This window comes from Eumetopias jubatus, unplaced genomic scaffold, assembly GCF_037043125.1.
Source record: "Eumetopias jubatus isolate StellerSeaLion01/CBP00866 unplaced genomic scaffold, mEumJub1_p1.0 scaffold_5, whole genome shotgun sequence".
Classification (NCBI taxonomy): Eukaryota; Metazoa; Chordata; class Mammalia; order Carnivora; family Otariidae; genus Eumetopias; species Eumetopias jubatus.
Window position 1 is genome coordinate 58,797,893 of NW_028274811.1, and position 13,241 is coordinate 58,811,133.

General features: G+C 38.1%; 1 protein-coding gene across 2 annotated transcripts in view; it reads right to left on the bottom strand.

Moving 5' to 3' along the window:
* Positions 1–5,137: 5,137 nt before the first annotated feature.
* Positions 5,138–13,241, bottom strand: part of AP3B1 (adaptor related protein complex 3 subunit beta 1) — a 259,009-nt gene continuing 250,905 nt past the window's right edge. For both annotated transcript variants that reach the window (XM_028114478.2, XM_028114479.2), the window contains one exon: positions 5,138–5,858. In XM_028114478.2, coding sequence (XP_027970279.1) covers positions 5,705–5,858 — 154 coding nt within the window. In that variant the 3' untranslated portion in view covers positions 5,138–5,704. The remainder of the gene's footprint in view (positions 5,859–13,241) is intronic.

Sequence of the window (13,241 nt, forward strand, 5' to 3'; positions counted from 1 at the left end):
TCTGCAAGTTGTAACATGGAGTGGGAAGGGGCGATTATGGTGTGGTAATAGTAATCCGGCGATGGAGGCTGAGTCAGTTGGAAATGGATTGAGGTAAAATGACTCCCGCGCCATGATAAATGTGAACAGCGCTTTGCTGACAGATGATCTAACAGGTGTTCATAACAACTATATAAGAGGATTTATTTATGACCAGCCACAGCCGCAGCACTGTAAATCAGCTCCAGCAGCTGCACACCGCTGAAACCGAGTCCCCGATGGAGGCACGGCGCGAGAGCCCAAAGAACACAATTCACTCCAGAATCTTAATCATCAAATAACATTTTTTTAGGTAATTACACCACAGCACAGAAATCATAATTACTTTCAATTAGAAAACTGAGCTGCCCGTAACTTTGTTTACAAAATATTTTTATGTAGGCCCCGTGGTTTTGATGAGGCCTGAGCAAAATGGAGGCTCTGGGGTCACGGAAAGAGTGCCCTTGGGTGTTGGCGACTTCAGTGGGATGCCGGTATGAGGCCCTCTGAGGACGGCATCATTTTGTCGGCCAAAGATCAAAACTTAAGTTGGGAGGGGACTTGGTCTCCCCAAAAGTCTGCATTAACTTCCCCGGGGCAGTGTGTTTGGGTTCGCACCTCACCCTTTGTTGTCATTCCTAACTTTACACAGTTTACTAACAAAGGGAATAAAGCATGTAACAATGAACTCATCAGAAATGGGGAATTTAAATTTAGGCTGAGGGGCGCATCTTTATACAACCCTTTTTAGTTACTTTGCAAAGGCAAAATTTAGTATTTTTCTTTTTGTAGGCCACGGTCTTGACAATTCCTTACTGTTATCCATGGAGATGGTTGACCCTACTGTAAAACAAGTCTTCGCATCCATCACACTGCTTAAAGAAGAAACAAACCCTCCCCCCACCCCCAAGTTGGTTCTTACATGGGTGAGAAGACGCTCTTCTAGGAGGAACGAATCCAGAATCTTGGTTGAGCTACAGTTTGAGAGCTAATCTATCTTCCCTCCCTCCCTCTCATATTATGAAACAACCCCCTTGGCAACGCCTCCCAGGCCAGTTAATGAGAAGGGTGTGGGCAAGGTGGGGCCTCCCTGTTCTCTCCAAGCCCATGTGCAGCATTTGCAGTCTTCACAGGTTTACATGAATGAGCCCACTGGCAAAATTATCTACTGGTTAGGCTTTCCAAACATCTCTAGATCTGAGAATATTCTTCTACACTGGGGCACCTGGCTGGCTTAGTCAGTAGAGCATGAGACTCTCGGTCTCGGGGTTGTGAGTTCAAGTCCCACACTGGGCACGGAGATTACTTAATACAATTCTCCACTTCAGCCTTATTTTTGGTGTCTCTGGCGCTCAAGGTTGTAGATGAGAAAGCAGTGTTTTAGAAGGTCATTAAAGACAAGTTTGAGTCTGTTGTAATAATTCCATGTTTGAGTTCTGAGGGGCTTGGGTCTTCAGTGTACACATTTACTGAAGCAGCCAGGAATTACATGTACAAGTGACTATGTACATCAATTTGACTCCAGAGGAAGACAGACACAAGGGGGAGATTAGGCATCACGTCAACATACAATCACTTAACCAGTAAATAGATACCAATGCAATTTCATATTCTTTAGCTACTTTTAAGTCCAAAAAGACTTTAGAACCTGTAAATAATTCAAAAGCAGAGGAAGTAACTAAAATCCCCAAGGAAATGTCTAACACTAGCTTACAAACAGGACAGTAGAACCAACAAAGCTGATTTCTCCTGATCTCTAGTTCACTGGTTCCCAATCTTCTTTATCCTGCCTCCAGTTTCCAAGGGCAGTGCGGCCCCACCCACAGTATGGCAACCATTCGCTTCTCCTCTGACCTACCGCAGCCCCTGAGCTGCAGACCTGGGCGATGGCGTCAGGGAGACAGAAGGGAGAAATGGGGGCACAGAGTGGTGTTTGGGTAAGTTGCTCTCTATACAAAGGTGCATTCTAAGAGACAGCTTCAGTTGAGAACAATCTGTTCTCCCAGAAACTTTTCTCTTCTAAATGCCATCCAGTTTCATTGCCTCAGTGGAAGCTTCTCAGACCTCTCTAGCCCAGTGAACACTGTGTCCCCCTAAACCCTATAGCTCTTTCTGGTGTGATCTATCACACAACTGCTTCACAACTCTGTCCAGAAACAATTTCAGCTTTCAAACAGCTATGCTCCAAGTTTGCTGGTCAAGTGATCACGTGAAATCTAAAATATTTTTATTCAAAAAACAATTTCAAATGGTAGTTAACTTACCACGTTAGGGCTTAAAATAGTGCTCAGTCCACAGCACAGTTGAAAAGTGGTAGGAAAAGTTACTAAGATAGAAAGAGTAAAGCCTTCATTTAGTTGTGCTGAACACCATTTGTCGGGAAGTCGCATAAAGAAAGGAGATGGAGACCGTGAAGATCCAGGAACGAACTCCTGGTCCATTTAAGGGCATGCTTTTCTATTAAACACAATTTCCATTCATCTAGAGTATAACACTATCATAAACTTGCTTTTTGGTTTTTTTTTTTTTTTTTTGGTTCCTCTAAAACCTCAAGAAGAGAGTGACAGTGATCATGACAACTTTTCTTGAGGTAACTGGTCAAGTTGGAAGGAATGGTAAGGAAAAGGATAAAAAAAAAGCAAGTATACGGTCCCAAAGTCATCGCCTTTCAGTTAAGCGACCTCCGACTGACGGAAGAACAAAAGAATTGTGCACGCAGTGGTTGGTCCAGTCAGGTCACCTGAGTGAGGAGGGCGAGGTGGAGGTGAAGAGATGGGTTCAGCAAGACTCCGGGAGCTGAGAGTTCACTTAAAGCCACTGGACTTGGCACCCAAAGTGAGTGGGGCTGGGGGAGGAGGTGGGCCCGTGTTAGTGTGTAAGTGAAGTCTGTTTGCAAACCAGGGCTCACTGACTTAGTGAAGTCCACACTGCCATTTCTTCATCTATTGCCAACTGCATTGTGGTTTCTTGGGGGTAGAGCGCGTATCTTCTATTTTACTATACCCCTGACAATGGTTACTGCAGTTCTTCACATTTCACCGTGGATGCAGGCTTTAAATAGAGAGGAAACAGTAAGGCTTTGTTAATTTTGCACTGTAACATAGGGCTTTTCCCCCCTCATTATGTGAAAAGAGGCCTTTTCCCTGCTTAAACACATTCCCCTATCATGTTAGAGAGATTAGAGAGAGGACACAAAGAAGGTAAAAAAGCTTAGGTTTTCCTCTAGCTAGCTAAACTTTGCTTTTTAAAACCTCCCTTTATATTATTCATCATTCGGGATTCTTGTCTCCTCTAATGTAGTATCTATCTTCTTAACATGAACCATAGGTTACAAGGGCAAACTTCTCATAAGCTATTATAAAGTTATTCAAATGTTTGCAAATAGTTCCTGGGAAGGGCAAGTATCAAGTATTTTAATTTGGTAAGTTCATTGTTATAGGCTCTTCAGAATAAAAACATTCTCCTTTTCTTATAATAAATAAAGCAAGTGTATTGAGATACCAAAAATGAGGCAATGTGATACCAAAAATGAGGCTCAGTCTGAAATATACTATGAGAGCCATTCTTCAAGATTGGTGTACATAAAATGTCCCATTAAGTGGACATTAAAATGAAAAAATATAGCTAGAATTAAGAATTCAACATTGACTAACTCGACTCAATGGAACAATTTAGAGATAATCATGGATTATGATAAAGTTAAAGGAAGTATGAGGTAAGGAACTCTGAAACACTGTACCAGAAAAGGAAGAAACCCACCCCCCTCCACCCCCAAATCTTAAAACTTGGGATTTTGGTCATTTTTCTAATTTCCACTTATAAGAAAAATATTTTAATGATACTAAGCTATTGATGTTAAAATGGCTTCAACTGTTAGCATACCACATTACATTATTTAGTATAGATTTTAAATCTCAAGGTTAGCTATCAAAAATTGATCTTATTCAAAAGTAAAGTTCCACTGAAATTTCCTTAGTTTCCAAATACGTACCTATGAATAACCTGTTTTCAAAGAGAAGTGCCCTCATTTAAGGAAAACAAAAACCTGTCTACACCGCAACATACATTTTCCCTCTGCTTTGAGGCATTGTGTAAATAGGTTTTTCAGAAAACAGGTATTTAGCCTGTCAAACTCTTTATAACATTTCCAAAAGTTGTTGACTGAAAACCCCAAAGTTGTGAAGCAAGCCCCGAGAAACAGGATTATTAACGGAAATGCCAACCGGCGGCAGTAACAGCGTCGCTTCTGGCTGTCGGCACCGCCATTGCCCGAAGGCTCCAGGGCGAGGCCAGACACGTGACTCCTACAGCTCTCCTTCTCACCCAGAGTCACTGCTCTATTCCAAGAGCAGGACAATTTAACCATCTTGTTTGCTCCCCCCAGCTCACAAGCTTGAAAATTTAATTTTTCAGGTCTGTTTTATTCAATGTGTATTTTCTAAGAATGGGTTTTTTTTTTTCTCTTTATATATGTTCTATGGTGTTTCCGCCAATATGTATTCTCTTTTTACTTTTTAAAAATCGTTATGTGGCTTTAAAGAAAGGGAACTGACTAGCAAATACTCTCTATTACCTTATATCAGAAAGGTAAATAAAATTTCAATTGGTTTTAAAAAGGTATAAAAGACTTAGAAAAAAGTGTCCTGGTTATAGAACAATCTTCCTAAAAAACAGTGACTTGCCTAAGTCAGCAAACAAAATAAACACTGCAGGGAAAAGAATATGTTGATTATGTAACTGGTTCTTAAAATTTCTACAATTAGGTTTATACTGGTTAGTTTCCAAAGGTATTTCAGTCTGTCTAAGTTGGGCATCAAGATTTGTAAAGGAGCAATGAGATAAAAAGAATTTATTCAGCAGGTGTAATTCACCTTATAATCTGATCCCTACTAATCAAGATTGCACAGAAAGAGACATTTGATGTTACAACACGATGATTTTTGCTGTTGTTATTAAATATATCTACTTGAGTTTGAAAGTGGGTTTTTTTTTTCACTAACTAAACCCCATTGATTGCTTCTTTGCAGAATATAACACTCAAACCATTTAACTTTAAAGAAATATCAGCCTATGAACTTTGGGATTACACATAGTTTCTCATTAAAAATGCAAAGACACATGTTATTCATATGCTAGTTTATTATTCAGAGATGATTTCATGATGAGCATTGTCAATAACCAATTACAATACCAGGAAATTCACAGAACAAAATTCTGCAGAGATCTTGTTGTTTTTGTATTTAATTCTAAAAAGTGTGCTACCCCAATTTTCAGAAACCAAGCTGAGAGGCCATTTAGACTATTTCTAGGCTGATTTTTGCTTACACTGGGAGGGAGGATGATTTCCAATGAACTTAAAATACCCAATTCATGTCCATCGTGGTGCAAAAAGGGAAGGGGAGAGGGCCAGAAGAAGTAGCAGGACAGAGAAAATGCCCCATGGATTCAAGAGTTGAGAAAACTGACAGTAAAATATATGTTCTTTGGTTAGCAAAGCGAAAAGGGGGCAAGTACTGCATACATGATAGATACACACCAGCATTCTAAAGCAGGAGACAAGAATGTCAAGAGTGTATTCTTCCCCCGCTGCCAGATGGAAGGGCTATTATTATAAATGAAAGGCAGCAGTAGTGGATGCCAGGCACTTTTGTTGTGTGCCAGATTCTGAAGTCCAGATGTAAGCAGGTTACCCCTGGGACAGGACGGGCTTCAGCTCCCGCAGCAGAACAGAACCGATCACGGTTCTCTCAGTGTTGATGATAAGCTGGGCTGTAGAGCCTTCCTTCAGCTCCACTGTGACGAGCATCAACGACCCACTGTGCACAGTTTTAGCTGCAAACCTGAAGATAAAAAAAGAGAGGCCTTTTGTCATGAGGGGGGTGGGGGAAAGGAGATGGAACAGATTCAAATAGGTTTAAAATAATTGTTTTCTCAGTAATTTCTTACAGGTTCCCTACTGCCAAAAACCCAAAGCCAAGCATGCTTCTGAAAAATCAATAAACTGCCCAGCACCATGCTTACCACAGGCAGGTAATTTTAGTGCATTGTTAGAACGGAACAAGAAAAGGAAGTCAATTTACTTATTACTTTGGACAACAGGTATATGTGAATAATCCCCCATTAATATATATTTGGGAATCATTCATTTGATATTTAAACATTCCACCATGCATGGGGCCATTTAAAATAAACCACTGTATTTTTATTTTTAAAACATATTAAGAAAAGGTACTTTTGTCAAAGAGCTTGAAATTTTAATTCCTCATATGTGAAAATGATTATGCAAGAAGTTAGGTAATTTTATGGACATTATAAAACTCATATTGTTTCAAAAATTCATGCATGCATGTTAAAATATTCAAATTCAATCTCTAATGTTGATGATGACATGTAACAAAATCACAGGACAGCCAGGTACAACACCACACACCCTCTTTTTAGATTTTTTTTTTTAATGTTCAGGATGTTAGATACTTCTTTTTGCTTTAGAACAGAGGAAACTTGAGGTCTAAGGCTCCATTACTAAATTCCAAGACATGAAGAATCTACTAATTACATGGAATTAAAAGCAAAACTAGCCTTTTAAGCACTGCAATTGACTGAGAAGCCGTTGGAGGCACAATGAATTTGTGTCAATCCTGCTAACTCATTCCGCATGCAGAGTTGAGCCCCAGAGACGTTAAGGAAGAGGACGGTACCCTCCTAGGCCTCCATTCTCCACACGGAGCCTGTTCCACACATTTTGGGGAGGGGGAGGGGGTTCGATTGCAGGGATGACTGGAGAAAAACAAAGTTGCCGCACATGAGCTTTTGAAAACACTAACAAGTGTAGAGCAGGTCTGTGACCTGCTGTGACCCCACTTTGCAGGGCCAATCCCCTTTCCCCTTTCTGTATGACACGTGTCTGAATCTGAGCCATCTGCCTCAATTTGCGCAACATCTTCAGCCACAATGGCACCCAGTTAGCCCTGACAACAGCTCACAATACATAAAAATAAAACTGCCGCGCTGACAGCACGCTGCGGACTATTCAAGAGCAAACCAACTGGTCAGTGTCTCATGTCTGACAATTAGCATGGGCCTTGCGCAGAGCCCGCGGTGTCCTCAGGGATCTGTTTAATTACCATCAACATAAAAGAGGGAGTTTATCAGGAGACACTCAGAAAAACTTCACTCCCAACTTAATTAAAATATTAGCCACTTAAGCAGGAAGCAGATTCTCTTTAAATGAAAAGTAATTTCTTTTTTGAGTTTTAAAAAAAATGACATCAAGATCTTATGACACATTCGATTCTTTTTTTTCGAAACCTAACAAGCCATTTTTGACCTAAACAGAATCATGAAAATCAGTTTCCCAACGATAAACAGAATAATGACTCAAAAGCAAAACAAACATGCTAATTTTATGTAATTCAAAATATTATCAACACTTTCAGGTTGCATCTTAAAATGTGAGCTGGTGGGTTGTTGATAAAGTATGTTAGAAGCCTTCCCAGTCATTTATTTGTGTATTTTCTACAAACATGGAAAGCTACTCTCTCCAAACACACTGAAGACTGGTAAGGAGTCCAACAGAGCAGTTTTTCTACTTGAGAGAAGCAACTGTAAGTAACCAGTTTAGGAAGAGAAATTATACCAGTGTTTTTAAAGATATTTTGTAAAGCTCTCATACTATACACATCTGTGTGCTCTTCAGATGTCCACACAAGACATAAGGAACTGCGTACCTAATTCCATCTTCTAGAGAACACAAATATCACCAGCCCCCAGAGGTCCCTCTTTCCTATCACCCCTTACAAGTTTATGCATTTCTTTTGTCCACATTTTTGAGGTTCTTCTGCTTCACAGGAGAATCCTGTTTCTGTATTTCTGTTAAACCTAGTCTGTCTGTTAAACCAAATGATACTAGGTGGCTCTACTGTCCTACTCATTTATGTAACTTTTTCCCCCCACAGATTTGGTCATCACCAAGTCTTCATTCAACACATATTTCAACAGAGGTCCCTATTTCTGACAGGGTTATAATTACGTAAACAATAGTCTTATTAGTCCCTTTATTTACTTAACACTTGTGCCTTGGGACTGCAGGGAAGGAGATTATGTCTGAATAGGGACACAAAAGCACTTGAATTTCAGGGTTGCACAGCCCCAAGGCACAGTTTATCTCTTTTCTATTAAAAACTTAGAGTCGATGGTACAGTAATGTAAACTCAGCAGAGACAAACGTCAATTTTGACGTCAGTATGTTTAAAGAGATTAAAATTAGTGTCTTGTACATGTTTTTGAAATCCTGTTACCACAAAATTCTCAATACTATAAAGAATAGGGGCATGAAAGAAAAGAGGTCTTTGCTTACACTACAGTGGAAACATGCTAAGCAAATCATCCTAGCAATAATATCTGTTCGCTGGTGTAAAAGCTACTGCCTTTAACTTGGTCTCTCTGTGCTAGTGGGCACAAATGGTGAAAGCCATGTTTTAAAGCAGAAGACTAGAAGATCAGATGTTCTGACATTCTCATTTCACAGTTCAAAAAGGATGTATTTAATTGGAACACAGCATGATTACAACTGGTTTGTTTTGGTCCATGAAAAGCAAAGCCACCCCCCAAAATTTATTAATCGCTTAATGCCCAAACAGGATATGCTTTAAAAATACACCGAAAGACAGTTATGGAAAGAACACCAATTAATAAATAACACACAGCTAGCTTTGGGATATAAGACATATTGATTATAAAGACAGCTTGGGTCAAACACTTCTATGCTAAATTTAATGGCCGACAGCAGAACCTCTGTACTTAACCTCAAACGAAGATGACACTGTGACCAAACTTTTTCAGAAGGTATGTGAAGTTTCTGGATCACCATAGCCATCATTGCAGCTGTCATTTATTAAGTGCTTTGTGTCACGGGCACTCGTTTGATTCTTCGAGGCAGATCACCTTATAGATGAGGGAACTGAGGCCCACAGAAGTTAAGAAACTTGCTCATGGGCACATAGCTAGTGAATGGTCAAGCAGGAACCTGAACCCAAGTATTCTGATTCTGGATTATACACATTCTCAAATATGCAAAATGCACGGATAAATTAAGGTTTTTCTTATTTACCTAATATGTATATAATCTATTACTGTTCCAAAAGCTTGAAGAGGGAAGATTTTTCCCTTCAAAATTGTGAACTTGAATTTGCACCATTATGGAATTCAAAGCATCCTGACTTGGTGCTTTATCATAATAACTTTTTTTTCCATTAAATTTTTTATTGTTATGTTAATATATTACATCATTAGTTTTTATCATAATAACTTTTTAATTTCTGCTTTTAAAGATTTAAAAAATTTTAAACACCCCCCACCTCCCACGCCCTCAAAAGACACACCGGCAATGAAAAATATAAAACCTTCCTGAATGGGGCTGTAACACAGGGAGGGACTTCTGGGAGGCCAACCAACCTCGAACACCAGTAACACCACAAATGAGAACAAATAAGAGGATGACAGTTAAAGATGTATTGCCTATGTATGACGGGCTCCATGTTATTAAAAGGATACCATCTAGGTATTTTTCATAATTTTTCATTTTTCATTCCACCACCAAGCACTGGCTGTTTGTAATCACCAAATGAGAAGGTAAAACTGTTTAGATATATCTGTATTTCATTTCATTACATATTTTTTGTCTATTATCTCTAGCAACTGACATTTAATTTTTGAAGCTTGTAAGAATTCTCAAGATTAAAGAAAAAGACAAAATACGCTGCTTGCCAAACCTAAATGAAGATACTACTTTTCTAAAAAAGTTAATTTGTCTTAACTACTGACAGAATTATGAAAAAAGCTCAGATCACAACAACAAATTTGTATAAATTTACTATCTACAATACATGTCCTTATTCCCTCATGCACTTAAACCACACTTTTTTTTAGATTTATGAGAAGCTGGCTATGGACCATAAATGTTCTTTGTCAGAAGGAAAAGAAATTCTACAACTCAATTGTCTGAATAACTGCAATGTTAACGGACAACATGAATTAAAAAGTATTTATCTGAGAGACTGTATCAATCTCCAGGGTATTCACAAACATAAAAATTTTAAGTAGAATCTTATTTGCTACATTTAATGCAACAGCTCTAAGACATGCTTTTTCTTCTCTTGGATAGTCTTCCTGGTTTCTGATTTTTCTATTCTGAGTTCAATTTTCTCGTGTTTTCTGTTCTACCGGTTACCAGAAGCTGTGACAATGGCCCACTCAGGCTAAAACTTTTTTTTCCCCCTACTCTGTACATGAAGCCTTCAATTACTGCCTGCTGAAGCAGACAGAATCCTATTAGTAAGAAAGACGATCACAAGATGCAGTGCCCTGCCCTAGCTGTATAAAAATAATTAGCCCAAAGCTGACAAATGTGTAATGAAGTTGCACAATCATTATATGTAAGAAATACTGGTTTGAATAACCATCCTAACATCAAATACCAAAGCATTATGATGTAGAGCATTGTTTTCAAAAAAATTTAAAATGTAAGTCCTTATTACTTTGAGTTAATACAGAACATTTTACACAGAGAATTTGTAAGTTGTAAAAAAAATTCCATTTTGTTGACTATAAAATTGTATTTTAAAGTTCAGCCCATTACCTAACAGAATTAATACTGAGGGGAAAAAATTACATGTGATTCAAGTTTAGGGAATTTGTCCAAAGCAATGTATTTTTCCCTATTATTTAAAAAAAAAAATCAGCCAGCAATATTATAGTATTTTCCTTTAACAATCTGATGAGAAGAGTTAAAAAAAAATGAGCCACCATCGTAACTTAAGACTCTCTGTATTCTGTTCTAATCTTTAAACATGGTATAAAAAATGATTCTCCATACTATCTTGTCAATGACGCATTCTCTTTCTTTATACAGGAAAGCTAAATAAATCTCTAAGTGCACTTTCTCAAAGAAGACATGAAATATTCCACTTATTCCAAAGCATTTTTGGTTTGTCTATTTGGTGGGGGTGGGATGGGATGGGCCTTAACAGAAAACCAAATAGTAAAACAAATAAATTCTTACCCCATTCTCTTTGATTCCTTATAAAACTGTCAACCCAAAAAGAAAATCATCAAGAATACCTCTCTTTCATTTCTACATGAAAACAGTTACATATATTCCTATTAGTAAAACTGTTGCATTACAGAATATTACCTCACAAATGGTGGAATTAAAGAAAACTTAAATAAAGAATGCTTTAAAGCAAAATCAGCTGTGTAGTTTGGTTAGTTCTGAAATATCCAAAAATGCTCTCCGTGTAAAAATTAACTGAGGTCTACATTTGTTTTTCAATGAAATGCTGCTCACAGAGCCTGCAGGGATCAAAGCCGCAGATAAAAAAGCAGTGCTGCCCTCTCGTGGACAATCTCCAACCTGAGCAAGAACTCTGATTTCTAAATAGGTTCTACAAATCTTTAGTCCTGTTTGAGATTCCAAATTCGTTATACAGGAGATAAGACCAAAGCCTGGTATCTTTATACTAACAACTGTCCACAAAAAATTTTGTTTTAATACAGCTGAAGTATGGTTACTATAGTTTCAGGGCTTATAAAATTAGGGTACCAAGATACTTGTTTTCTATTATGGTCCTTCAACATTACCTGGTATTTAAATATTTCATAGTTACTAGGGAAAAATAAATAAAACAACAAACAAAAACAATAACCCAAAGGTTGAGCAACCTAAGAACAGAAGAAAGGGAAATATCAAAGACCCCACCAAGAAGTGACTATGCCATTCATGTTTGTAACCCTAGCACTAAGAAAATCTGTCACAAGTCATCAAAAAATATTGAATGAAGGATTTACACAGCATAGACATCTTATGATGGAAATACTCGTAGTATATACCAGTATTTCTCCCATTAATAACCATTAAACATGTATGTCAAGAACAGTGATTCACTGGATGAGCTGAAGGCCTAGAAATGAAACAAGTTGTTCTTTACATGTACTTCAATTAAATAAAAAGATTATTGATTTTAAACCTGAAACAAATAAACTGTCTTTAAATATGTTGGTAAATTAAAAGAAGAAGATAACAGGAGAGGAAGAAAAGGGGAGTATGTCAGAGGGGGAGACGAACCATGAGAGATGATGGACTCTGAAAAACAAACTGAGGGTTCTAGAGGGGAGGGGGGTAGGGGGATGGGTTAGCCTGGTGATGGGTATTGAGGAGGGCACGTTCTGCATGGAGCACTGGGTGTTATGAACAAACAATGAATCATGGAACACTGCACCAAAAACTAATGATGTAATATATGGTGATTAACATAACAATAAAAAAATTTAAAAAAATAAAAAAATATGTTGGTAAATTAAAAAGTTGACTGCCGGGTTGCCATGGATACACTGTTCTATCCACAATACCAGATTTTCCTAATACTTAAGGACCTAAGTAACAATAGTAAAACAACGTTCATTCTATTAAGACTGTAATTATTCACAAGTTGCACGTATTCAGAATTTGCAAATTCAAAAAGCGACACAGTAAACAAGATCCAAACACAGATTAAGATACATGGGGCGGGGAAAGGACTCTAAGTATTGAATACAAGTTAATAATGGAAACTGTTTTGGGTCTTATTGAATAAGCTAAGAGCTAAAATAGAATCCTGGCAGAGACAAGGCTTTCTGTTTTTACTCAAATTATCACATTTTCCCCCTCAAGGGGTCAATTTGCTGTTCATGAAAGGGCAAGATTGAGTAGGCAGTATGACTGTTTTTTAACAACACCACTGTTATTGAACGTCAGAATTCCGGAAACTGGGTTAAAATGTGAAATGGTTGGGACCACTGAAAGACAAACTTTTACTTGTGGTCTGAGACTGTTTCACAGACAGGACTGTAATACACTAACATAATTAACAATATACTCTTGCTGGAGCACAATGGCATGGCTATAAGAAAAAACCGAATCAAACACCTTGTCTATCACCATCTCTTAATAACTAATCTGTAAAAAGGAAATGCATGAACAGAAAAGATATACTTTAACATGTGTCATGTAGCTGTCATTAACTCTTGATAATATAAGGCAGCCTCAAACTGTGAACTCGAACATTATCGGCCTTAGAACCGCCTGGACCACTGGCTAAAACGCAGATTGCTGGGCCATTCCCCAGATGTACCAAATCTGAGTCCCTGGGTGTAGGTCCCAGGGATCTGAGTTTTACACAACCCTCCAC